Source organism: Branchiostoma lanceolatum, chromosome 15, assembly GCF_035083965.1.
Source record: "Branchiostoma lanceolatum isolate klBraLanc5 chromosome 15, klBraLanc5.hap2, whole genome shotgun sequence".
Taxonomy (NCBI): domain Eukaryota; kingdom Metazoa; phylum Chordata; class Leptocardii; order Amphioxiformes; family Branchiostomatidae; genus Branchiostoma; species Branchiostoma lanceolatum.
In genome coordinates this window covers 3,589,032-3,614,852 of record NC_089736.1, presented here as the reverse complement: position 1 = coordinate 3,614,852, position 25,821 = coordinate 3,589,032, and the positions used below count along the sequence as shown (strand labels likewise).

At 41.0% G+C, this 25,821-nt stretch overlaps 5 protein-coding genes across 7 annotated transcripts in view; all 5 read left to right on the top strand.

Moving 5' to 3' along the window:
- Positions 1-381: 381 nt before the first annotated feature.
- On the top strand, positions 382-3,699 carry LOC136421046 (galactosylceramide sulfotransferase-like). The gene is made up of 4 exons (XM_066408189.1): positions 382-530; positions 861-2,051; positions 3,365-3,511; positions 3,612-3,699. The coding sequence occupies exons 1-4, from the start codon at positions 382-384 to the stop codon at positions 3,697-3,699; spliced, it is 1,575 nt and encodes a 524-aa protein (XP_066264286.1).
- LOC136449314 (galactosylceramide sulfotransferase-like) lies at positions 2,726-9,222 on the top strand. Of its 2 annotated transcripts, none has more exons than XM_066449307.1 (5): positions 2,726-2,845; positions 3,365-3,511; positions 4,112-6,049; positions 6,729-6,890; positions 7,381-9,222. In XM_066449307.1, exons 3-5 carry the CDS (start codon positions 5,916-5,918, stop codon positions 8,675-8,677), a joined length of 1,593 nt encoding a protein of 530 aa, XP_066305404.1. In that variant the 5' UTR covers positions 2,726-2,845; positions 3,365-3,511; positions 4,112-5,915; the 3' UTR covers positions 8,678-9,222. The 2 variants fall into 2 exon arrangements, with proteins under 2 accessions (XP_066305404.1, XP_066305403.1); XM_066449306.1 differs by having other exon boundaries at positions 6,726-6,890.
- A 129-nt stretch (positions 9,223-9,351) lies between these two features.
- On the top strand, positions 9,352-14,876 carry LOC136421043 (galactose-3-O-sulfotransferase 3-like). Its single transcript, XM_066408188.1, has 3 exons — positions 9,352-9,978; positions 10,634-12,068; positions 14,863-14,876. Exons 2-3 carry the CDS (start codon positions 11,228-11,230, stop codon positions 14,874-14,876), a joined length of 855 nt encoding a protein of 284 aa, XP_066264285.1. The 5' UTR covers positions 9,352-9,978; positions 10,634-11,227.
- LOC136449313 (galactosylceramide sulfotransferase-like) lies at positions 13,477-17,830 on the top strand. Its single transcript, XM_066449305.1, has 3 exons — positions 13,477-13,610; positions 15,137-15,277; positions 15,772-17,830. The coding sequence occupies exons 2-3, from the start codon at positions 15,144-15,146 to the stop codon at positions 17,129-17,131; spliced, it is 1,494 nt and encodes a 497-aa protein (XP_066305402.1). The 5' UTR covers positions 13,477-13,610; positions 15,137-15,143; the 3' UTR covers positions 17,132-17,830.
- Positions 17,831-18,731: 901 nt separating this feature from the next.
- Positions 18,732-25,821, top strand: part of LOC136420693 (dihydropyrimidinase-related protein 3-like) — a 29,009-nt gene continuing 21,919 nt past the window's right edge. The window contains exon 1 of one of the 2 annotated variants that reach the window (XM_066407772.1): positions 18,732-19,139. In XM_066407772.1, the coding sequence (XP_066263869.1) occupies positions 19,101-19,139 (39 nt within the window). In that variant the 5' untranslated portion in view covers positions 18,732-19,100. Of the gene's footprint in view, positions 19,140-19,957; positions 20,706-25,821 lie in introns of those variants that run through there. The other variant, XM_066407768.1, reaches the window with a different exon arrangement.

Genomic DNA, 25,821 nt, shown 5'->3' with positions numbered 1-25,821 from the left:
CTGTGATCCTGAACAATCAAGTCAACTACTTTTCGCGACTTATTAGTAATGACGTTAATGTGACCAAAGTACAACAGGTATGTACGTACGTAGGAGTAAATCCTGAACCACTGTAGTGGCTAATTGCGGTTAGATAATATTTGCCTATAAATAATTCTACTGCCAAGCACGGTGTCGCATGTGTTTGTATAACCTTATTGCATTATTGATATATTTGCCGTATCTTAACCCTCCGCTAGCTTACAAAGAACTCAGGTCCTTCAACCCATCAAATAAAAGCCGTAAAAAACCCTGGATCTTTTGATGTCGAATACAAGCCTTCTACAACATCTTGAAATAATATTATGTTGTTCTTAATGATGCATTGTTTGCTATAGGACCATGGATAGAGGGCCCATCCTCCGACAGTTCTGCGGATTGATACTCATTGCTGTCCTTCTCCTGACGTTGTACGGCGTGCTCCTGTTCACCACTTACAGCAACAACAACAAAAGACTATCTCGTCAAAGTTCGGAGTGTGACACAACTAGGTAATGATGAGATTATAATTGCCAAATAACAAAATTTAAAAAGACGACATCTCAACATATACACAGTAAATGTCCATCATTTTCTAAATGGTCTTGTTGGAATTTACGCCAGTCAAATCATGTGATAAAATGATATTTCAAAAAACTATCTCTGTATACTAGTTGTTATCCAGCAAATCATTCCCTAGATGTATCTTAAAACAAGCATCATTATCTCAGATATCATCAGAGGTAACCATAAGGCCAGCACTTGGCCAATCTTTTTTTACATGTTATAACTTTAGAATTCAATCTAACAATTAGCAAACTTCTATGTTGTTTCGTTTTCAGATTAGGTCCTTCCAGTGATACAGACAGCAATGCCAAGTACGTACCACCTACCTGCACCCCGCGAACCAACATAGCTCTAGCTAAACTCCACAAGACCGGCGGGACCACCCTCATGCAGATCCTCCATCGACTCGCGTACCTCAAAAACCTCTCAATAGTCGTCCCAACTTCACCGGGCAGGAATAGCATCAACCTTTTCTACCCAAGATGGCCTAAGCCAGACAAGTACCTACCTCCACAAAGCGACCGTTACAACATGTTCACCTTCCATAGCTATTTCAATCGCACGATACTAGCCAAACTACTTGGAGACAACACAAACTTTGTTACTATCTTACGGGAGCCACTAAGTCACCTTAGGTCACAGTTTAACTTCTACTGGATGGCTAAGTATTATAAACTGAAGGGACCGGACCCGATCTTACGGTTTCTAGAAAACCCGGGTAAATATGACCACAGGAGACCAGGGTATCGTGGAACGAGAAATCCCATGGCAGGGGAGCTAGGGATAGATACAACAACTTTGATTAGATTAACACAACAGTCCATGGATAGGCCGCCTGGACAGCCAATGGATGCTTCAGCAGTTGAAGAGATACAGTCTTTTCTTGACAAGATTTCTAAAGAGATGGATCTAGTCATGATCCTGGAGTACGTTGACGAGTCGCTAGTTGTGTTAAAAAGGTTGATGTGCTGGCAACTGCCAGACATTATCTACTACAAAATGCTGGCGTTGAAATATGCGGCAAAAGAGACAGAGATTCCGTCACATTTGGTAGAGAATCACCGTAAGTGGGACCTTGTTGATTACGAACTTTATGGGCACTTTAACAGAACTCTGTGGAAGAAAGTGTCTGAAGAAGACGGCATAAGGGAAGAAATTGTCCACTTCAAGGATGTAAACCTGAAAGTGCAGGAACACTGCAGTGTGGATGACCTTGATCATCAACGCGTTCTAACAATAGAAGAGAGCAGATGGAACGCCAAGTTCACTGTGACACACGAGTTCTGTTCCTTCCTGAAATTTGGGCAAATGTGTTACGTCACCCTTCTTCGAGACCGGAACATACGCTACAGAATGCCAAACGAACGCAAATTGGAAACAAAAACTCAAGACAATAGGAAGGATCTTTATTCTAAACGGTACTGTGAACTTTGCGACGAAATCTCGCGAGACTGTACGTTAAACGAGTACGTCACACACCTGTTTTTCGAACACTCCATCTCTCATTTCTCTTCAAGTTTTTACCCCAGTGGTCGCTCATCAAGGGGGGAACGTGACCAAATGTTTCACTGAGAATTCTTCTTTATAACATTTTGAAACATTTTGTATATCATTGATTATGGATTATTGAAATAAACTTTTCTTTCATGACATAAAGTCAGTTTTTTTAATAATTATTATGGTCTTCTCTGTTGTAATTTTTCCTTTTCTGGAATAGATAAGGCAAACAGTAGGGATGCAGAGACGACCAGCGGATACATTGGGAACAGCAGATGAATGGAAAACCAGGATAGGGCATGTACTGTAATAACTTTGACGCCCTTGCATGTTGCAATGTAGGATGTTCTTCTACACTAACATATGAAAGCTTATCTGTTTTGTTAACATAGTACAGAGCTAGAACTTTTTCAACACTAAAAGCAGTATTTTTCAAAACTATTTCAAATACTGTATTAATGAACACGTGCTGGCATGTATCCATGTACTCAGAAACTGTTTAGATACGATTGCAAAATCACTCGAAAATAGAGATTATCTGCGAATAAAGCTGCTCCCTCATTAATGAGTACAGCTAAAGGTCAGGCCAATATTCTTTACGCCTGCGCAGAGAAAGTAGTTCGACTGGCCCAACAACTGTGCCGTGGCACCAAAACAAAGATGGCGGCGGGCGGGTTGTGACACACAAAAGCAGACAGGTTTACCACGCAGACTTATCAGTCTGAAGCATTACTGAAGGCTGGCCTGGACTTCATGATTACCCGTGAGTTTATGAAACTTCTTATGCAAGTTATCGTTTGAAGGGACATGTGCTATGTTATATGTCTAGTGTAATGTTTAGACCCTACATTTTAAACTTTTAAACAGTTGTTAGAAACTAATGCATGTACGTACATTACACAGATTACTCGTCTGGAGTTCAAAATTCTTGTGAGTTTCCGAATCTGCTTATTGCATAAAGGGACGTGTATATCATGTTATAATACATTATATCGTACATTTCAAACTTCAGCAAACATTTGTTAGAAGCCAATACATGTAAGTGTATTGCACATACACATATGCATGCACATACACATACACATGATCAAGTAGCCTTGTCTGCATATGATAGTAGGTATTTTGGTATTGCTTCGCATCCTTCTATATTGTCGTTTAGTTATATTTCTCCGTACTGATAGTTTAAATCGCATGAAAGAAGGTATAACAGATTTATGCCAGAGGTTGCGCTGCGATCTCCGATGTTTTACTTTAGCTACATGTTTGTATATATTTTGCCCAGTACGATGGGAGGGGTGCCGATTTTCCGCCTGTTCCGCGGTATGCTGCTGTTAGCTGTCGTCACGGTGCTGTTGTATGGCGCGATTCTGTTCCAACGGCACAACAACGACAGAGTGGTGCGCTACAACACTTGGGGTGTTCGTAGAAGGTAAAGCATAAACAATCATTTGTACATGTTTGTCAGCAGCAAGATAACCTGATAGTCAGGAACATTTAATGTAATATTATATTCAAACCCGTACACGTAGCAACCTCTTGGTGGTCACTGAAGGTGACCTGAGTCCAGAGGCTCAGATGGCCGAGATGGCTACTGACCGGCACCGAGATGGCTACTGACCGGCAGACGTGGAGAAGGCGTGTGATCGGCCGCTGCGCGACCGACCGATGATGATGATGATGATGATGGTGGTCACTTTGATGATTTTGCCCATTGATCCAAAGTTTGCAATCATTACGAATCATGTTGATAGTGACGCCATGTCAAATTTTATCTATGTACCAGTGAATGCCATACTTTGTACCTTGTACAATTGTTGTGCAATAAAGTTATTATCTGTAACTGGAAGCATTTTCGTCAGGTCAACTGAGCGTCACTATAAACAGGTTTCACTTTGACTCTATTTAAAACATCATTTCAAGCAAGGAAGAAGAGTCAATGTTTGCATTCTGAAAAACTATGAGCTAACGTTATATACAAGAGATACTTGATATAGAATTTCACAACAAACAACTTTATTTTCATTTCTAGGTCTGACTCCGTCCAAGATTACCTACCAACGATCAACGCCAAGTTTTACCCTCCAAACTGCACCAGACGGACCAAGTTAGCTCTCGCCAAAGTCCACAAGACTGGAGGAACTACTCTGATGCAGATTCTTCACCGCTTTGCCTACCTCAGAAACCTTTCTTTAGTCATTCCCATCCAAAGAAGTCGTGGAAGCATAAACGCCTTCTATCCTCACGGACTGAAGAGGGAGAAATGTCTGCCACCACAGGGCGAGCACTACGACATATTTACCTATCACTTCGTTTACAAGCGAGACGTCATCACAAATTTACTCGGCAATGACACATTTTTCGTCACCATCATACGCGAGCCGCTTAGTCATCTTAAATCACAGTTTCACTTTTACGATTTAGCGAAACCATACAAACTTAAAGGTCACAAATACCCGCTGGAAAAGTTTCTCGAAAACCCAGCAGCGTACGATCACAAAAAGCCAGGGTATCTTGGAACCAGAAATCCAATGTCGGCTGATCTGGGTATGGACACTAACGTTCTGAGACAACTTACAGAACAGGCGATGAAATGGCAGCCCGGTCAACCTACTAACAACACCGCGCTGCGGATTATAGAGACTTTGATTCGCAAGATTGACCGAGAGTTGGATCTTGTCATGATCACAGAGTATTTTGATGAAGGACTTGTGATGCTAAAGAGGTTAATGTGCTTAGACATAAAAGACATTCTCTACTACAAAACACTTTCATTTCTTTACAAAACAAAGGACAAAGAGGTACCAACACATTTGGTTGACACTCACAGAAAATGGGATATCGTAGACTACCACCTCTATGACTATTTCAACAAAAGCTTTTGGAGTAAAGTTGATCAGTTGGGAGACGACTTTAGAGACGAGACTGTGCATTTCAAAGACTTGAACTTGAAAGTTCAACGACATTGCAGCGTGAACGATCCCAGCAACCACGGTGCTCTGGTAATACCGGAAAGCAAATGGAATTCGCCATTTATCGTGACGCATGAGTATTGTACCCTGATGAAGCTCGGACAGATGTGTTACATGACTTTACTCAGAGACCGTAACATTCGCTACAACAGCGATAAAAATCAAGAACTGCTATCAAAAACTCATAAAACAGAGGATGGAGTTTTGTATTCCAAACGGTACTGCGCCCTCTGTGATGAAATCTCGCGAGACTGCACGTTGAATGAGTACATCGCACACTTGTTTTTTGAGAAGCACATTTCCCATTTCCACACGAGCTTCAGTCCGCATGCGCGAACGGGAAGGGGGCAGCGTGAGGTGGAATTTAAGGATTATTCGTGATCTTGACCGATATTCTGATAGAGATACTTTACACGATGTCGGGACGTTAAATACTGGTTGCAAACGTATCTATTTATTCATATATAGAGAGAGAGAAAGAGAGAGAGAGAGTGAGAAATATATACATATAGATATATATTCATAGATGAAAATAGACAGGTAGATAGATAGATAGACAAAGAAATAGATAGATACGGATGGATGAATAGAGAGACCTAGAGATAGGTAGATAGATTGAAATATATAGATATATATGTATAGATATAGATATGTAGGTAGATGAATAGATAGATATGAATGGATAAATTGAGAGCTAGATTACAATGATTGCTTATTATGAATAAAAACTGTAAAGATAAATAAAGATAAAAGAGTGTAAAGTAATACACCTAACATAAGATCTGTGTAGTCATTTCGTCGTTATAATCAAAACACTAGTGCTGTGATGACTTAAGCACCCCCTCCCCCCAGGAGTATAAACAAATGCAAGGAGGTCATAGTTCACCGCACCTCAGAAAAGCTACAAAACTGGTCGAACCACCTACACGTCACTTGTCTTGTTATCCAAGATGGCGGATCGACATCAACACACTTAGTGTAAGGACAGAATTTACATGGTAAGTTATAAGTACTGGCAGTTTGACAAGTTTGTACACTATATCATATCAGAGGCACTTGTTTGTTTGTTTTATCTTACCAAAAAGTAACATGGCGCGGTAGTGCTTTGTGTTGGTATTTTAAGATCGTCATTATAAATTTCTAAATTTATATTGAATACTATATTAGAGGGGGGGTCAACTTCCAGACTGCAAAATCACGGGGTTCTACCTATAATGTACCTGATATATCCTTCCATGATTGTTGAAAGTTAACTGATCTTCCTTTACTACACTATTAGTATTTTTATGTCGGTTGGACGTTTTATTAGGTCAATAGCGGTTGTTTATTCCTTTGGCAACAAAGTAACATTGAAGGAGAAGCCATCCGTAGTTCTGGGATAATGACAGCGCTGAGACGGAATTCACCGGTTTCGACTTTATAACTTTATTCAGTCTTTTTCAAGAAACCTGAAAAATTGAAGGAGAAACCATTACAGTCCAATATTGGAATTAAATGAAGGACATAATCTATTTCCTAGTATATGTAACTGCATTATATTACCTGCTTCTTTTCCATAGTAGCATCATGCGGCCACGTCGACAAGTTGAAGGAGAAACCACAACAGTCCAATATTGAATTGAAGGACATAATGTATAACCTAACTGTATTGTATCGTCTGCTCCTCTTCCATAGCAGCATCATGCGGCCACGTCGACAAGTGATGCTATTCTCTGTGACCGCCCTGTTCCTCTACTTTGTAATATCATTAATAAGAAAGTTGGAAACAGACACCCCAAAAGTATCTAGAAACCCATGGCAAAAACGAGATGATCATACTTCTAAGCTCACTTCCAAAAGGTAAGGGAGATGCAAGTATTCCTGAAATATTTGTTAGTCATGCCTTATCAATAAATCAATAACATTTATTCATAATGTGCCTTTATTGGTTGTTCACAAGCAGATATATCATAGTTACAAGAATATTCTTCGAACAGTGACTTGATAAAAGGTAGCAAAATACTAACCTCCAAATTTTCGACGTCTAGTTGATGAACCTCTTCAACGACAACTAGATATATCATATGGACCTTGTTTGGAATATTGGGAAATTCATACCAATTCTCTGAATAATCTGCATGGTACTTTTGATGTTAATGTTGGAAATGTAAAGTTTAAGTTCGACATGCATGTATTCCTTCATGATCACTGTCTTTGTGCCAGTAGCATATTGTAAACCATCATGAACAAAACAATAAGTGTCAATGACATATCTGTATAGATGTTGCTCTCATTCCCAAAATATTGACAAGAGCTTATGATAATAAATACTATATATCCATCCACACAGACAAATTCCTCCGGAAAACAGTAAAAGAAGCACCAAGTTTGTCCCACCGACATGCACACCACGAACCAAGCTAGCCCTGGTCAAAACTCACAAGACAGGAGGCACCACGACTATGCAGATTCTCCATCGCTTCGCCTACCTGAGAAACCTGTCCCTGGTCCTACCAACCGTCACACACCCGGGCCGTATGAACACGTTCTACCCGCACAGACTGACCCCGGATAGGTACCTCCCGCCTCAGGGGGATCAGTACGACATGCTAACATACCACACGGTCTACGATAGAGACGCTTATCTTAAACTTGTCGGGCTAGAAGCAGCCTTTGTTACCATCTTGAGAGAACCTCTCAGCCATCTTAAGTCTCAGTTCAACTTTTATAATTTTGAACGTCGGTTCAACGTTACTGGCCCTGAACCATTTGATCGCTTTCTAGAAGACACGGGGAGGTATGATAAAAGTCAACCAAGTCATCTTGGGTCTAGAAGTCCGATGTCGTTTGACCTAGGTATGCCTCGGGACATTATAGTAGACATTACGCAACACTCTTCTCAAAGAAAAGGTGGGCAGCCTCTTAACGCAACTTCTGTGCAATACATTCAAGACTTCTTGAAGAAACTATCAAAGGAAATGGATCTTGTCATGATCATGGAATACTTCGACGAGTCTCTGGTCATGCTAAAGCGTCTCATGTGTTGGGAGTTAAAAGACATACTCTACTACAAAGCATTGTCGTTCAAGTATGAAACGAAGGAAAAACCGGTGCCGCCTACCTTAGTGGAGAACCACCGAAAATGGGACGTCATAGACTACCACCTTTATGATCATTTCGTGTCCGTCTTTACGCGAAAAGAAGAGAAATTAGGACCCGACTTTAAAAGCGAAGTTGAGAACTTTAAGACCATAAATATGAAGGTGAGAACACGCTGTAGTGAGACTGGCTCTAGAAACATGGAGGATTTGATCATACAAGAGAGTCCGTGGAACAGAGCTTTTGTTGTGACACAGGATTTCTGTACGTTAATGAAGTATGGCCAGCTGTGCTACATGACTCTTTTAATGGACCGAAACCATCGGTACAAAAACGTTAAGGACAAAAAGAAGAAGTTGAAATTGCCTAGTGCTCACTTGCACGCACAGCAATACTGCAGCCTGTGCAGTAAGATATCAACTGACTGTACGTTAGGTGAATACGTCACGCATCTGTTGTATGAGAATCACATCTCACGTTCTGATTCTAGTTTCAGCCGCAACAGGCACACGGTTGATGGACAAAACCAGCAGGATTTTAATGAGTAGCTAATGGCCATTCAGTGTGTGTGTGAGTGTGTGCGTGTGTGTGTATGTATGTAAACAATATATATGTGTGTGTGTGTGTGTGTGTGAGTGTGTATGTGTGTGTGTGTGTGTGTTTATGTGAGTGTGAGTGTGTGCGTATGTGTGTGTGTGTGTGTGTGTGTGTGTGTGTGTGTGTGTGTGTGTAAGATGTTGTCTTCTCGCCCCTCCCCCTTAACGCCAGTGAAGCATTTATTACTTCTCAGTTAAGGCTTACGTTTCATCATAAAGTGTAAAACAGGGACCAAGCCAAAAATAGGTGTCCTCTGCGGTGTGAATGGATCAAATAAATCTGTCGGGATATGCAGCTTGTACTTTTCAGTACAGACCTGATGTGTTATGCCATGAGCCGATTTACAGGGTATGCAATACAAACAAATGCAAAAAAAATGGCTGAACATATGCTGACAACCATAATATCTGCTCAAGTCACCCAATATTGAACAAGTTATCGTTGTCACTGTGCGTCACGTAATTTTGTTTTAGAATAAAAGAAATCTACACGTCGATTCGTGTTGTCTGTGGCACTTATTTTGTTCTCTTCGTTTTAATAGTTATTGAGTAAGATTCAGTTGGATTCTTCACACATAATAGTGTTCAACAGGTTGTTTATTACATGTTGAATATGTATCATAACTTGGAAACCGGAAAAAGTAATATAATCTATCTACAAAGTAATGCATGCTTGTATAATAGTTGCTGCACGTAGCGAGGCCGCAAATTATTTACAGTTCAAGTCCCAGCAAACGTGCTCCCTAGTTTTGCCTGCTGGCGAACAGATATCTGTTGCTAGTGTTCATTGTCTGTAGAACTCATTGATCCTGAGCTAATACAAATGCCCAGGGGTGTTGGTTGATATTACAATTAGAGGGTGCACATGTGTAGTGGATTTGAAAATAATTCTAATTTCATTCAATTTAAATAGAAAATCAGAAGATTTATAATATACATGTACTTGCATAACTTTATCAATACATCAAGAGTGTGAAGATCTATTGAAAAACAAAACTACTATTGTACAGTACGCACGTCAACGATTGAGCCCCGCCTAGCGTAATGTACCTGTATCGCACCCTGGGCGCTTGCTGATACAATTGTCTGACCTTATACGGGTGGTCGGGCCGGTTTCGACGTTCTACAGGGCAGGCGATAATTAATGTATCGTATTCAATGTGGCTTACATGGTGTGTTTAGAGATATCTCTCCTCCAATACAGTCTGTACCAATACCTGCAAGGTCTACAGTCTGTCACGATATGGAAACATGTAAGTAAAGCGCCATTCTCTGTCAGACCTTACATGCGAAATAGTTTGCTTATTGCTGAGTCAAAAACTACGCAGCGTTTGTCAACTTTGACCTCTGACCCACTGCAGATAAACATAACAAGAAGAGTCTAAGGGACAATATGACACATTGAGGCTTTTCTGTTCATTCAGTTTTATCAAAAAAGAACTCAGTGTGCTGAGTTTCCAACAAGAACAATTTAGCAAAGCCTTCCAGTATATACACCAAACACCTGTTCTATATTGTTTTTTCAGGTAAAGAGTTTTGCATAAGTACTGGGGGTAAAATAAGTGTCTGTTTTCCCTGTGTAGTCTGTGCTTTGAATGCCGTATCAGAATGGTAGTTCCATCGAAAATAACATGAGGATATCTCAATGAAACATATGGAGATATTGTTTTTGGAGTGTCTGTGTTTCTGTCTGTCTGTCTGCCTGTCTATGTATTTGTGTTTCCGGACTATTTTAGTCAGCATAACTCACGAACCTCTGGATGAATTAAGATGATATATTTCTTATTTGATTCATATTGTTTACAGTCTAGTACATTTCAGTTTGGGTACCCATAGTGTAGAGGGAAATCGCTGTGTACATTAACGACCTAAAACTGTTCATTTATCTTTTGTATTCCATCACATCAGCTCAGAAGAAGAGGAGATCCCCGCCACTGTATCTGTTCAAGGCGATCGTGTTGCTTGTCTTATTCACATCAGTAGTGATCACGATAGTCACGCTGTTTACCGCGAGACTCAGGACTGCTAGATCTGCGCATGCGCATGTACAACGGAGGGATATACCATCAGATGTATCTCCGAGTCGGTATGTTACTTTGTTTTTTTTCCTGTCTATTTGAAGCTTCTATAGGTAACAAGAAAAACATGTCTTTTCTATGCTTGTAACTGTAAGATTACAGAATGATAAGCATAACAACATTTCAATACTATCTGACACTATCCCTATTTAATGACTGATCTCAGAAAGATTTTTTAGTATTTATACCAATCTATATCTGTATTTTCTATAAGACTACTTATTCATGAACGTCTAAACAATCTATAATTTGCGTAGATAATCTCACAGACTGATTGTAGACGCCATAATAATAATCTTCGTTCTTTGTTTATATCATCAGAAAGAACAGCGGCTTCCAAAAAGACAGGTTTATTCCACCTAACTGCACGGCGAGAACCAAGTTAGCTCTGGCGAAAACTCACAAGACCGGAGGGACAACACTGATGCAGATCTTCCACCGGTTCGCCTATCTACACAACCTGTCCGTAGTCCTGCCTACCGCCACACACCCCGGCCGCATGAACCTCTTCTACCTCAAGGGTCTCATCCCGAAAAACTACCTGCCACCACAAACTCACGGCCACGACATGCTCATCTACCATACTAAGTACAGCCGGGAAAACTACACGAAGCTTCTCGGGAAAGACGCGGTCTTCATCACCATCTTGAGAGAGCCACTGAGTCATCTTAAGTCACAGTTCAACTTCTTTAATCTTGCTGAGAAGTTTAAGTTGACAGGACCACAGCCGCTGTACCAGTTCCTCAAAGACCCAGGGAAGTATGACCACGATCGGACTGGCAGCCACGGCACGAGGAGCCCCATGTCTAAAGACCTGGGCATGCCTCGGGATGTTCTAGATGGTATCACAAACAGTATCAACACATGGAAACCTGAACAACCTCTCAAAGCTTCAGTTTTATCGACCATAGAGACTTTCATCGCTAAGATTTCTAAAGAGATGGACCTTGTCATGATCACAGAGTATTACGACGAGTCGTTGGTTTTGTTGAAGAGGTTGATGTGTTGGGAACTAAAGGATATCCTGTACTTTAAGATGCTATCCTACTCGTACGAGACAAAGTCAGAGAATATTCCCCCAGCTTTGGTGGAAAACCACCGGAAGTGGGACATTGTGGACTACCATCTATACGAACACTTCAACGGAACGTTTTGGCAGAGAGTGCAGAAGCAGGGCGAAGACTTTAGAGACGAAACGGCCCACTTTAAGAGAATGCATCTTCTAGTATTAAAACACTGCACTGTTGACAGCCCTCAGAACCAGGGTGTGTTAGTCATACCAGAAAGCAAATGGAACCCCAGCTTTGCAGTCACGTACGAATTCTGTACTTTATTGAAATACGGGCAGTTGTGTTACATGTCTCTTCTATATGATCGTAATGTGAGGTACAGAAAGAAACCAAACCCCGCATCAAAAAGCCGCGCAGTACGGGACTACTCACCGCACTGTGCCCTCTGTCAGAGGCTGGCTACAGACTGCACAATGTGCATGAAGATATCTCAAGACTGTACCCTAAACGAGTATATCACACACTTGTTTTTCGAGAAGCAGTTGTCTCATTTCGACGCAAGTCTCAGTAATAATCGCCGTACTATAAACGGACAAACTCAAGAAGAATTTCGCGCAGATGGATCCTAGTAGTTTGTACAGTGATTCTTTGACATGCTAATAATAAGAAGCGAGAAGAAGCCAAATCCATGTAGTTATTAGACTAGTACTAGCTTCTCATTGTACATCTTGTTTTTGCAAACTGTGACGTTTTTGTGACCTGTACTGAACCCAGTGGGTATGTGTGTACAATAAAGGTCTGGCTGTACTTTTCTACAGTCGAAATAAATCAAATCAAATCAATAAAGGTCTTCATTCATTCAACAATAATCCACAAGAAAAAAACTACCAATACGCAAAGCAACAGTTACTCAAGCAACTTGATATATTTAGGAAACGGTCAGACGTTTCAGTTAGTATTCATAACATTTCTTCAATCACTTGCCTAAATCTATTCAGTTGCTTGAGAAACCTTGCGTATCTTATTATCTAGATGTCTAACCTTCTTCAATGTAACACTATTAATTATGTACAACTATCATTCCAAGAAAAAGGTCACTTCAGTCTAACCTTTGTATTTTCATTCATCTTCTGAAATCACAATGCATCTGAAGACAAGTAACTGGTATATAAATAAGTATCTGGTAGATACTAGATGGGTTTCGTAGACTTATATATATACATAAATGCGTGTTACACTTGTCTTAAAACTTGTTTTCTCAGCCACTGATTCTCGGTCACTGATCATGATGAAAGATGGTGGATGCTGCCTGAAACGTACGTCTGACTCCTCGGAAAATTTAGCCAGTTGCTTGGTTTATTTTGTACTGTGTACTCCCTTTTACAATTTGCAATGAAACATCCTGTCACGGACTCATTCATAATCCATACGTCGCTGCCAATGTCGTGTGTTAATATTTTATGTATATATGACGTAAGATCAATGTATCCAAGGGTGTGCAGTGTTTGTTTCCCTTACTGATACCACAACCAAGGAGGATTAAACCTCCTTGTCACAGCCAAGTGTTTGATCCAGTTTGGAAAAAGAGTGCAATATGGGCGTTTATATGTAGCCACTAAAGACCTCTCATTCATACACAAATCCGACCCCCTTAGCTGGGCTTTCATGTCGTTGAACCGGTTTTTGTTTTGACGTCATCGGCCACTCCGTGGTATGGGCTGAACACTGTATATGAAATATACACACTGCGTTCGTCGGAATCCGTCCATTGTACGTGGCTTTTGAACGCCTATTACGGTAAGTACAACGTTTTATCTAGCCTATAGCTAGTATCTGTCAGGAACCGCAATTTGGGCAGGGCTGTTGTCTTCTGTTGATTGTCAAAGTACTTGTCTAGTGGCTGTCAGTAGGCGTTGTGAATTGGTAGCCGTAGTCTAGATACATGTACGTTAATTTGGGGGCATCGGGTCGAGGTAAAACGTGTTATATATAGGGCTAAAGTACGATTGTATAGAAGCATGTTGGGATACGGCATTCACTGCATGAAATCAAAGAAGAGTGGATGATGTTCATTGTCTACCAGACCACCACGTCGACTCGAAAAAAAGTTGTGGAAACCGGCCAAAATAAGGTTACATTTTATGGGCACCGGGCTTTAGTCGCAGATAGTTACTCCATGGCTGGCTAACTCCACTTGCAAATCATTCAGCCTATTTGGCCAATTTCTACTATTCAACTACATGCAGCTACCTATAGGGTCTGCGAAATATATAGTGCCTGATGTTTTGCTTCATTAGGCTGCATAAAAACATACTAAAGGATAAGTTAGTCAGTAATACAAACATACAGCCATGACTACCTAAGTATTACAAAGGGCTACCCCTGGTAACTGAGCAACATACAGTTTACCATACGAGTGGATTACTTACTTAGACTTAGATCCTCCCGTGCCAAGTGGCACATCGGGCAGCAAGCTTCCTCCATTCAGTGCGGTTTTGGGTCAGGACTTCTGCTCCCCCTTCAGAGTAACCCCCAGTTGGTCAAGGTCCTTCTGTAGCATGAGTCTCCGTGTAAGTTTGGGTCTAGATCCTCCCCTTTTTCTATTCCCTTTGTCGGGTTTCCATTTTAGTGCTGTTTTTGCGTGTCGTTCCACAGGCATGGTAACATATATATGTATGTATACGAGTGGATACAAGGAACATATAAAGACGTTTACAAAGCCCAAGACAGCATGGCTTGTGTTGTTACTGTCGGACATGGTTGGGTACCCATATGGGGTTCCCTTCCAAGAAGACGAGAACTCCTGTCATTGACTGATTATGGGTGGCCTAGGGGTATTATGTCATCAACATAAGCCCCTTTCTAAAGACATAGTAGTCATACACGTTTACTGCTGCAATTCTAATTGGATATGAAAGGTGGCGCCATTAAACAGTGGATTCGACAGAATTTGTGAACATTACATGCTACTCATTAGTACCTGTTTACTGTAACTTTATATTATGACTACTTTTGTTTGTTTGTTTGTTTGTTTGTTTCCCATACCCAGCAAACCGCCGTTAAGCGCAACACATCATTTTGTACAAAACGTACATTCTGCATAAAACCAGACTGTAGGATCTGATCCATTCACATTTGGATGCATCCATACTCCCTTCGATAAGTGTGATGGGTTCTTTAACGTGCTCGATGTGTGTTTCTCCTCATATACGGGGCCTCGGGCTTTGTGTCCCATCCGAGAGACGTCCCTAACCGAAGCTAGGTACTCATTTTCACCTGAGCCGAGTAAGGAAGTTCGCTTTAAGTGCCTTTTCCTCTTCCAGCGCCACCATGAAGACCGCGCCGCCATTCTGCCTGTTCCAGAGTCTGCTGCTGGTGTCCACGGTGATGCTGGGGGTCATGATGGGCATGTTACTCACGGGACAGACGCAGATCAGGATCTACTCTGTCTATTCTAGAGAAAGGTACTAGGTATTTTTCTATTTTTTTGTTACCTTTGCCAAGAAAGATACCTTTGCCAAGAAGGATACCTTTGCCAAGAAGGATACCTTTGTCAAGAAGGATACGTTTTTGGTTGCGCTAGTAGCCTTCTAACGGTGTTTGGAGTTAAACAGGAGATAGAAGCCACAGATGAATCGGTATACGATTTGGTAAGCAGTTAGTTATAGGTCTTGGATTATTAAATGGTTTATTAGACTATAGGCCCCATAGTGGCTTACCTTCGTACTGCAACAGATCTTTCAGATTTTGTATCTCAGTTCTCATCCCTTTTTAGGTATCCCTCAAGTCGAAATCTTATCGTGGTAAAGAAGAAGAAAGAACTAAATTTCGTTTGGTAACTCCGGTCATCATACAGTTTATACATTTGTACACAGAGCGTACTGGCGTATCACCATGTAATGCGGATATCAAAAATTATCAACCAGTGGAGTATATTCTAATACTTTTTTTCTTTCAGAAGTACAATAGAAACACCTGAGCTAACCTACAAACCACCTGAGTCCATCAACGAACCGTCAGAAGTGACAAACAAACCACCTGACGTGAAATACAACCCGGGCTGCGAACCGCGAACAAAACTAGCTTTGATCAAGACCCATAAGACTGGGGGCACAACCTTAATGCAGATCCTACATCGCATCGCCTATATCAAGGACCTTTCCATCATAATGGAGAAGAACACAAACCACGGCAGTATCAACGAGTTCTATCATCACGGTATTAGAAAGGAAAAACTGATACCCCCGAAAGGCAAGCATTACGACATCCTAGCCTACCATACAAAGTACAACCGTGAAGTCACAGACAAAGCGCTGGGACCGAACGCGACGTACATCACGTTGTTACGTGAACCACTCGGACAGCTGCGCTCGCAGTTTAACTTCTACTGGATGGCGAAATCGTTCAAGATTTCCGGGCCGAACCCCCTCGCACAGTTCCTGAAGGATCCGGCGAAGTACGATCACAGAAAGCCAGGGTACATGGCGACAAGGAACCCTATGGCCTCTGACCTGGGGTTCGGAAAGAAGGAGCTAGTGGCCCTCACAGACGAGGCGATGAAGAGCAAGGAGGAAGTCTACTTCCCGAGACCCCCCGCGATGATAGAAGAGTTTTTGAGAAACATGACCTTGCAGATGGATCTAGCCATGATCATGGAGTATTTTGATGAGTCTCTGGTACTTTTGAAGAGGATGATGTGTTGGGACCTACAGGATATCCTCTACTTCAAGGCCCTGTCGTTTAACTACAAGGCTAAGGAAGCGGAGATATCGGAAGACTTGGTGAAGATGCACAGAAGATGGGACGTTGTGGACTACTTTCTGTACGACCATTTTAACAGAACTTTCTGGAATCGAGTTAGCAAAGAGGGAGGCGACTTCTTGGACGAAGTCAGCCACTTTAAGGAACAGAACCTTCGGATGCAGACGTTCTGTCTCGGAGAAAACATTGAGAAAACAGACGAACAATCTAGTCTTGTCGTCGAAGAGACGGCTTGGAATAGCAGGTTCCTGATAACGCCCGAGTTTTGTACTGTAGTCAAATACGGGCAGTTTTGTTTCATGACGCTGCTACGGGATCGGGCCTTCCAGCGTATCAAGAACAAAGGGAAGCCTGTAAAACCGATAGATCCACTGAAGACGAAGATGAAATCGTTGTACGAGAAACCGCTGTGTGAGATTTGTGACATCGTGTCCAGGGATTGCACTTTCAACGAGTACCTGACTCATCTTTACCATGATAAACTGATATCCCGCGCGAAGACAAGCTTCCATCCTTCAGGAATGGGAGGGCGCGGGAAGATTGCAGATCATGTATAGGTTGTTGTATTGCCTACAGTTTTAGAACGTTCCGCAAGGGGCCAGTTGATATTAGGTTGTTGCCTGCAGTTAAAGAAAGTTCCGCAAGGGACCAGTTGATTTCAATGCAGTAACCTTGAGGCTTGACGATTATGCTGGCTCGTATAGGAGCAATGGAAATCGGCATGTAGTTATATCAAACTGATATCCTTTGATAGGCATTTACCTCATGTTAGACAGGATAATCGTGTGACTTGGTAATAGTGAGATACATAGACAGTAACACGTGAATAAATGTCACATGATTATCTACACTGTGTTGAATCTACACCTTGGGACGTAAAGTATACATGATACCGTGATGATAGAATTCGTTTTGATGCCTTACGGATGCACGCCTTACAGATTTATCTATTGAACCTACAATCCCAGTAACACGTGAATAAATGTCACATACTTATCTATTAGTAAGCTGTGTTGAATCTACGACTTGGGACTCAAAGTATACATGATACCGTGATGATAGAATTCGTTTTTTGATGCCTTGTGGATGTATCTATTCAACCTACAATCCCAAAAACACATGAATAATTATCTGAGCTGTGTAAATCTACGACTTGGGACGTGATGATAGAATTCGTTTTTGATGCACGCCTTACGGATGTATCTATTGAGCCTACAATCCATGATACCTAGCCAGATGCATATGTGAGAACTGTTGATAAAGAAGGGGAAAACATGGGTTGAAAGGGCATTTTATGCAATCTCCTGCTATGTAATGAAAGAATAAACAGTGGACATACCTCAAGCGTTACCCAAAAACAATGCATGGTAAGCTCAGCTCCCATTCCTAGGTGGGATGCATGGTTGGAACATCGAAAAAAAAAACACATTTTATTTATTCATTTATTTATTCACATATATTTAACGAGTATAAAGCAAAAAGTACAATTGCTTATATAACACGCTCTACTCGAAAACATAAATATAAAACAAGAGTGAAACACAATTACAACATACATACATAATTACTAAATGGATAAAAGAACAATGAAATGTAAACAAGACAAGCGAGGTTGAAGACTACATACATGTACTTTCTTTATTGCAGCACATTAGGTACATTTAGATAGAAACCTTACCGGAACAAAATATCACATTCAGTATATCCCCAATCCCCTTCTCAACATATTTCCTGATCTGTCCCGTGCACATTCATGAATCCATGGAATATAATGAGATTAGAAATGACATCATATTAGGGGTTTCGTTGTCTTTATGCGGATCATATATCAAATTACATCCATCCAACGTCACGGCGTGGTAACTTGAATATTGATTCGCTCTTATGTGTAATGAATTATTCAAACATAACAAACAATTTGTGTTTAATTTCTGTGGTATTCTTAGAGCAGTTCCCCCACTGGTAAAATAATGTCCTTCTCAAATAGACTTCACAAGTCAATGATGTGTATACATTGATCTTATTTTTGGAGTATTTCTTGCACTTGAACCTTTATATTGTTTCCGAATAATGTTTACGTTTAATGATGTTGATGTTTTGACCCGTTTCAAGGTCCCGGATTACTTCACGTTGATGGAATGTAGTTTTTACATACAACCCTTCTCCCCTGAGATATACATTTCGGCATAACTTATTGCTCGCCCCGAACCAATGGTTGTTTGCGGAGTGGTTTCCTCCGAAATCTAATTTACCAGACGACCCATCTGCGAAAAAGATCGTCCGTTTTCTACATTTACTTCGATCGCAGCAGCTAAACCCAATTACTCGGCGCCAAGAGCTTTCCCCCATTCATTCCACGGGAGCCTCATTGGCGTACAGAGGAGGGGGATTTCCTCGCACTACATTTTGGCGGGAAGGAGAGGGGCCATCTTGTTTTCCCTGCAACAAGGCCGAAAATATCGTCTGAAATCGACCTGGTGAGGTACTTGTGTCTTCGGGAACAGTCGAACAACCCAGGATCGCAACATGGACGCGTCTGGACAGCCCGATACCCCAGTGGTGAAGGTATTGTTGTCTATCATCGTTATGTCTTCTCCTGTTTACCATTATTCAATGTAACGTTCGGTATGTACTGTATGTATAGATTCCTACAGTCTGCACTGTTGCCAGCAAGTCGATGCTTTGGGCAAGTCCTAATTCAGCGCTTGTCTAGAATGCCAATAGTTCCCTTATGTATTGGGCAGCATTGATGTTTAATTTAGAACCATTGGGGGTCTACGGGAAATGGATGTTACCAGTTCAAACGTCAAAACGCCCCCGTCCCCTGAAATAATCTTACTAAAAGGCCTCTTACTGTATTTCTACATACGGGCACTAGAATAGACATGGCGACCATGGTATTCCAGCCAAAAACCTATCCACGAAATGACTCTCTTTCATAGATGCTATCTTTGCGTCCATAATAGCAGGGATATAAAAGGGGGGCCGGGCCCCTTCGAATTTGAATTTCAAAACCCTATTGTAGATATTGACCTGTAGTAAGCCCGTTAATCTTGTTATTGCACGTGTGGGGGTTTAAAAATCATTCACAATATCAGCAAGTAGTTTAAACTTATAACCTTTAATAGTTCAAGCTTTGATATATTGTCATTTTATACCAAGTGATGCCTAGCACGTTAACGCTGTCTTTTTTTCACAAGAATTTATGAAAACACAAATAGTATCGGGTTAAAAATCATGTACGACCCAGGGGATATTACTAATGATATGTCAGTGCCGTGTATTGATGCCTGGTGGTAATTTCGCATGCATGGCGCGTGGTGGTGAGGTTTCCCGGTGAGATATATTGCCTAAACCTATTACCGTACACCCGGGCCCTGCCTGTGCTGTATTCATGTATTCCGAACACATCACAACTGCCGTAAACATTACCGCTATCAGTGCGTTAGCTTGACCTACATCGCTCTCTCTGCCGCATACACTTGGTACAAGGCTGGCCTTGCTTTTCATTCACGCCCGTGATTTCTGCAAACTTCGCTGTTGACTTTACCTCATCACGAGGTTCTGAGTTTCCCGGCGTTCCCCACCGTCCAACCAAGCATGGCTGAATCATCGAGGGATGTTTCGGATACCGCGTCGGTGAGGTCGGACTCCTCCGCGGCCCCCTCCCCCCGTACCGCCCGCAGGTTACACATGTCCATGTTCGGCAACGTCGTGGACCCCAACGGAGGGAAATCCTTGGATTTCGGTAGCGAGCGGAGCTCGAGAAGGGGTTCAGGTAGCTCTGCGGGGTCTAACCCCCCGTCCAACCCCGGGAGCGCCCCCCACACCCCTCCCCGCACCCGCCGCCTCGGCCCCTCCTCCATGTTCGGTCAGCTGGTGGACCCAGACGAGGGGAAATCTCTTCAGTTCGGCTCCGAGAGAAGCTACGGCAGCAGGCGGGGGTCCTGTGGCTCCAACGGTACCCAGGAAAACGGCAACACCTCCCCTAAAGACAAGAAGGAGGAAAATGAGGAGGAGCCTAAAGAGATGGAGGGAGGAGAAGAAGCAGAGGAGGAGAAGAAAGAAGAACGCGTGGAACCAGCTCCTAAACCAAGGGTAAAGATGGAAGAAGTAACCATGGAGCAAACGGTATATATCACCATCATTTTGTCATAAAAAATCTGCCTTTTCATCGCCCCAGCTAATTACCTGCAAAACGTAGCCAGGAAAGTGCATTAATTTTGCATCATTTTACGGAACCCCGGCCGCGCTTATCAAAACAATGAACTTTTGCCCTTTTTCATATTCTATATCTCGTCTGTACAGGAAAATGTTTGGGAAAAGGGTATATATTTTCTTTTCCGTGCGTGAAACAATGATTTCGACCCCGTTCATGATAATGATGTTCATCAATCTACCATACATCATTTTATAACTATGAATACTGAAGAGCCCATCCATCCATTACACATGCCATTATTACCAAGTCTGCGTCTGTCGATATACTCAGGCATTCTTCCTATCTCACATAGGTCTACTTATATAATAGAAAGTCTTTATATGGTATCTGAATCCGTATAAAGATGATTTGCATCGATTCTTTTATACCGTTTGATCTGAAATCGGCGAAAATCATATAAACGTCTATGTAATAGTAATCTCTGAGGAATTTGCTTGTCTCATTATGAATTTCTGCGTTTGTCGATACATTTAGGAATTCGTTCCTATCTTATATGTAACTAAGTCTACTTATAAAAATAAGCTAAATGATTCGAGAACGTGTAGTCTATAGAGATGATTTGCATTGATCATTTTGTGATATTCGATCTGAAATTGGCGAAAATCATAATAACATCTATGTAATCTTTGGGGAATACGTTTGTCTCATTATGAATTTCTGCGTTTGTCGATACATTTCTAAGAATTCGTTCCTATCTTATATGCAGCTAAGTCTACTGATGAAAACGTCTTTATTTGATTCCGGATTGTGTACTCTGTAGAAATGATTTACATCGATTCTTTTGTAATATTTGATCCAGAATTAGCGAGAATGCAATCTGTAGGGAATAGCTTGTCTCATAATGCATTTTTGCGTTTGTCGATAGACAGAGGCATTCGCTCGTATCACAGCTAAGTCTACTGTTATAACAACAAAAAAAGCCTTTATATTACTACATTCTATTCTATAGAGAAGATTTGTGCTGATTCGTTTATACTATTTGATCCAAAATTGGCGACAATCATAATGAACGTCTATGTAATCTCTGGGGCATAGGCTTTTGTCATTACGCATTTTTATTGCATTAGATAATCTTGTTATAAAGCTAACTGCCTTTCAAGCCAGCGCTAACGTGTGCTACAAAGGATGATTCATATTTCCAAGGTTTCCATAATATGTTATGCTGATATTAACGATAGATAGAAACAAAGAAAATGCTTCCCGGTTTTATTAATTTCATCCACCTGCCGTTCCACGGGGGAAAGCGTGTTGCAAAGTCAGCCATTTTTATTACCCGGCGGCCCCTTTGATAGATCACGTGATCGTAACCGCTCGCCCTATGAGATAAGTGGGACACGTACCCGTGTGTTTTGGTTTACGAGCGAGAGAGAGAAAAGGCCTAGAAAATCGCAATTTTATGGTCAACGCTATTTTGTAATCCTTCACAATGGCACCCCATTGGTTAAGCGTTTTCCGCCTGCAAAGCTTATAGCAATTTCACAGCGGGCGATATTCATTAAAAATCGACAGTATAATCGGAATGAATAAATGAACACAATGCCTCCAATATGGGTAACATATGTATGTATGGCAGTGCAATAATTCATTTTTTGGCCGTACTCATTTCGACCTATGTCATTTATTTTCGACGCACTATCTACTCCCCTATTCCACTAAGCGGTGACCTCGCTGCAACTGAGCGATTTGACAAAAAAAGAATCTTTGTAAGTTTTCGTGTCTTTTGTTGTCTTTCCAGTCATGCTTTTATATCTCTGCGTGAAATTCCAATTATGAAGTTAAAGCCAATTAAAATCGCAGCGAAGTCACAGCGCGATCGCCGTCTAAAAACAAGGGGCCTTAGAAACGGAAAGATCCGATTGTATATGCATGATATGTAAAGATAGAACCCCTAGACTGATAAATGACTATTGCCTTCAGTGAAGCTAGCAGCTAATTTGATCGCTATTCCCCGCCGAATCACTTAACTGAATTGAAAGTGGGACCGTTACCATATATGGAACATTGATTTGTGCCGCCAATGACTGGGCTGATATTACAAGTCACCTTGCCAAGAACATAAGTCTCGACTTTTGTAATAAACCAAGGGCATTTTTGTGTAGGTACAGTGGATTTTGGCGCCAGTAGAATTTGAAGGGCGTATAGGAGTATAGAAGGGTCTTGATCTTTTTTATCGATACAAAGACTTTGATTTGAAATTGCCCCCTCCCAACCCATATGCCGTAGGTACAATACACTTAATCTAGAGGCTTAAGCAAAGGTTTTCCTTAGAGATTTGTTCATTAAAACATAGGACAGTAATATTCAGTAAACAGAAGAAAAAAAACCCTAATTGTAGCCGACGTTTAATAAATACCCTAGAATAAACAGGCTACACTGTATATAAATGAGGTCCATACATAGGAAATATAGTCTATATTCTGGGACAGGGCTACAATATATTCATAATGCTCAGCCATACGAAGCTATGACCGCCGCGCGCATACGTAATGAACGCACTTCGATTCGTATTACCTTTCTTTATGTCGTGTCCCATATATTATTCAAATCACATGTCGGTTCACTGTAAACGAATACACAGAAAAACAGTCTCATAATACGAGACAAAAATCTTTAAACTGACTTTAGGAAAAATATTGATATTACGTTGTATTATGCAAGAATGTGTGATATCAATAGCTAAAAGATAACTTAGCCTAACTGATAGATTGATATGAAGAATACAGATAAGGCGGTCGCGGTTTATCGCTAAATGACAGTTTATAATTTACCTAACAACAGGGCTGACTTATTTCCTCGCCAGTTTGACAGTCTGTTTAACTGATCTACGGTTATTCCGTAAATGCCCTTTTCACGGCCCATTTTGATGTGAGCCTGAGATTCATCAAACTACCCAATATTGCACCTGTCCCAGACGCTGGGTTCGGTAATGTGCAATGTGTGCAGAATTACCCATAAGTAGGTCACGCGTTAACACGGCATTATGCTGGTGCTGGGTGCAGTATATTGGAAAATGAATCAAGCAGTTTAGTACAAAGAACCCTCTACACATTGTTACATTGTATTACTATCTAACATGTACTAACAAAAATGTGATATTTAGACTTAATAGCAAATACTGCTTGTCGTATGTAGTGAAATAAATCAAGCCATACAAAGAACCCTCTATGTTTTGTTATATTGCATTGCTAAGCAAAATATACATGCAAAAATGTAATGTTTAGACCTAATAATAAATACCGTAGAGTGCCGTATATCTGAAATGAATCAAGCCGTACAAAGAACCTTCTGAATTATGTAATATCGCATTCCTAACCAAAATATACATACTTACAAAAACGATCGGTGTACATGAATTGCGTGGGGACGTCCATTAACTGTACACAGTTACTGTTACAGGAACCCAATTTGATGACTGACATACTACACCGATGAAAGTACGTACAGAATGATAGTCAACAGAGTTCAAATGAGAACATTTCCTAACTTGCAGCAGGCAATCATGGTCTAAGTAGTAAAGACTGCACTGCAGCAATCTGCGTGTGGTTTAAGTAGACATAAACTGTTCTAATGCATTTCCGTGCACGAAATGAACTCACTAGGAGGTCATGCTGAGACTCCAACCATTAAGGTACTATTACAGCCTTGGATTTAACGCACAAGGTAGTCATTTGGCGTTCTTCCAACACCCTCCTCAGTACAGACGTCTTACGTTTAGTTCAGCAAATCGATTTCTAGATAGTCAATGTCCTTTTGCCACAAGGGGCCTGGTGTTTAGACTGGGTATTCTCTACATACATGATGTGCACTTCATGACAGCTTTAAAACGCCTTTTTATGAGAAGTGTTTTCTATGGTGCACTACTGGTGCTAAGGTTAATGGATAAGAGATGCTGATAGCACTTAGCTTTTAGAAGCTTATGACAGAGAATCCTAGTAGGGTGATAGTGTTATCTGTAATGTACAGAGGAGAGATATGCGCTATAACGAGCTTTATCTGTTGCGACAACGTTCAGCGAGATGGTTCGAAAATTACGGTTGCAATTCAGTTAGATAGTATCAGAAACTCCAACCTCGTACGCCCCCATTATTTCAAAGATATAGCACTTACTAGACGTCATGTTGAAGATCAACTTTGCAGAGCCATTTTTTTCAAAATTACAGTTTTCCCGTACCTGCGAAATGACAATTGCCCTCAATAAATTGTAGCCCTCCTAATGTGGTCTTGATTTTTGAAATCATCCTAAAAAAGAGGCAATGTTTTGTCATTCTCTTGTGAAAGATAGAAAGAAAGAGAGAGAGAGCAAATAGAAGCGCAGCTAAAATCATGGGTCAATCAATGAAAGCGTCTGCCTAAAAAGTACAATCATGATTTGTCTACATTTCAGACTAATGTGACATATCTCTTTCATATCCCCGTGTCTCCTGTGAAACCCTGGGATGATTCACGTCCAGTCTCTCTTCACGACGAGAATCAGATAAAACTGACGTAATGGCACTGACAGACGAGATGTACTATAAAGGCCAGAAAACCCCTGATGATGATTACCAGACAAACTCCTGCATTAGTCATGAGTCATATCTAAAGGGTAACGAGACCAGCGGGTCTGTGGAGCCGTGCGGTCATTAACGATGACAAACGTCTGGACTGTTGTACTGGGCCTTTCAGTCACTGTTACGGGTATACGTAGGGTGGGAATTTTTCAATGAATGGATGAATAAATTGAATGAAAGACATTCATTGTATGTTTATGCTCTTATAAACTACGTACAGATCATGCTGATAAAGTAGAAGCACAATTGCAGTGATTATTAAGAAGGTGATATCTTACTACATCTACAATGTTCAGGCTATATGATTGTTATTAGGGCAATTACATCACAAAAACTCTTAAATACATGCACGTTAAATATGTTTCTCAGTCAAAATGTTTATCTGTCATCATCTAACTCTATGTTGACACTATCATGTGTAACTATTCTATATTTCATTGGAATTGTGACAGAAATAATTCATACATTTTGTCTT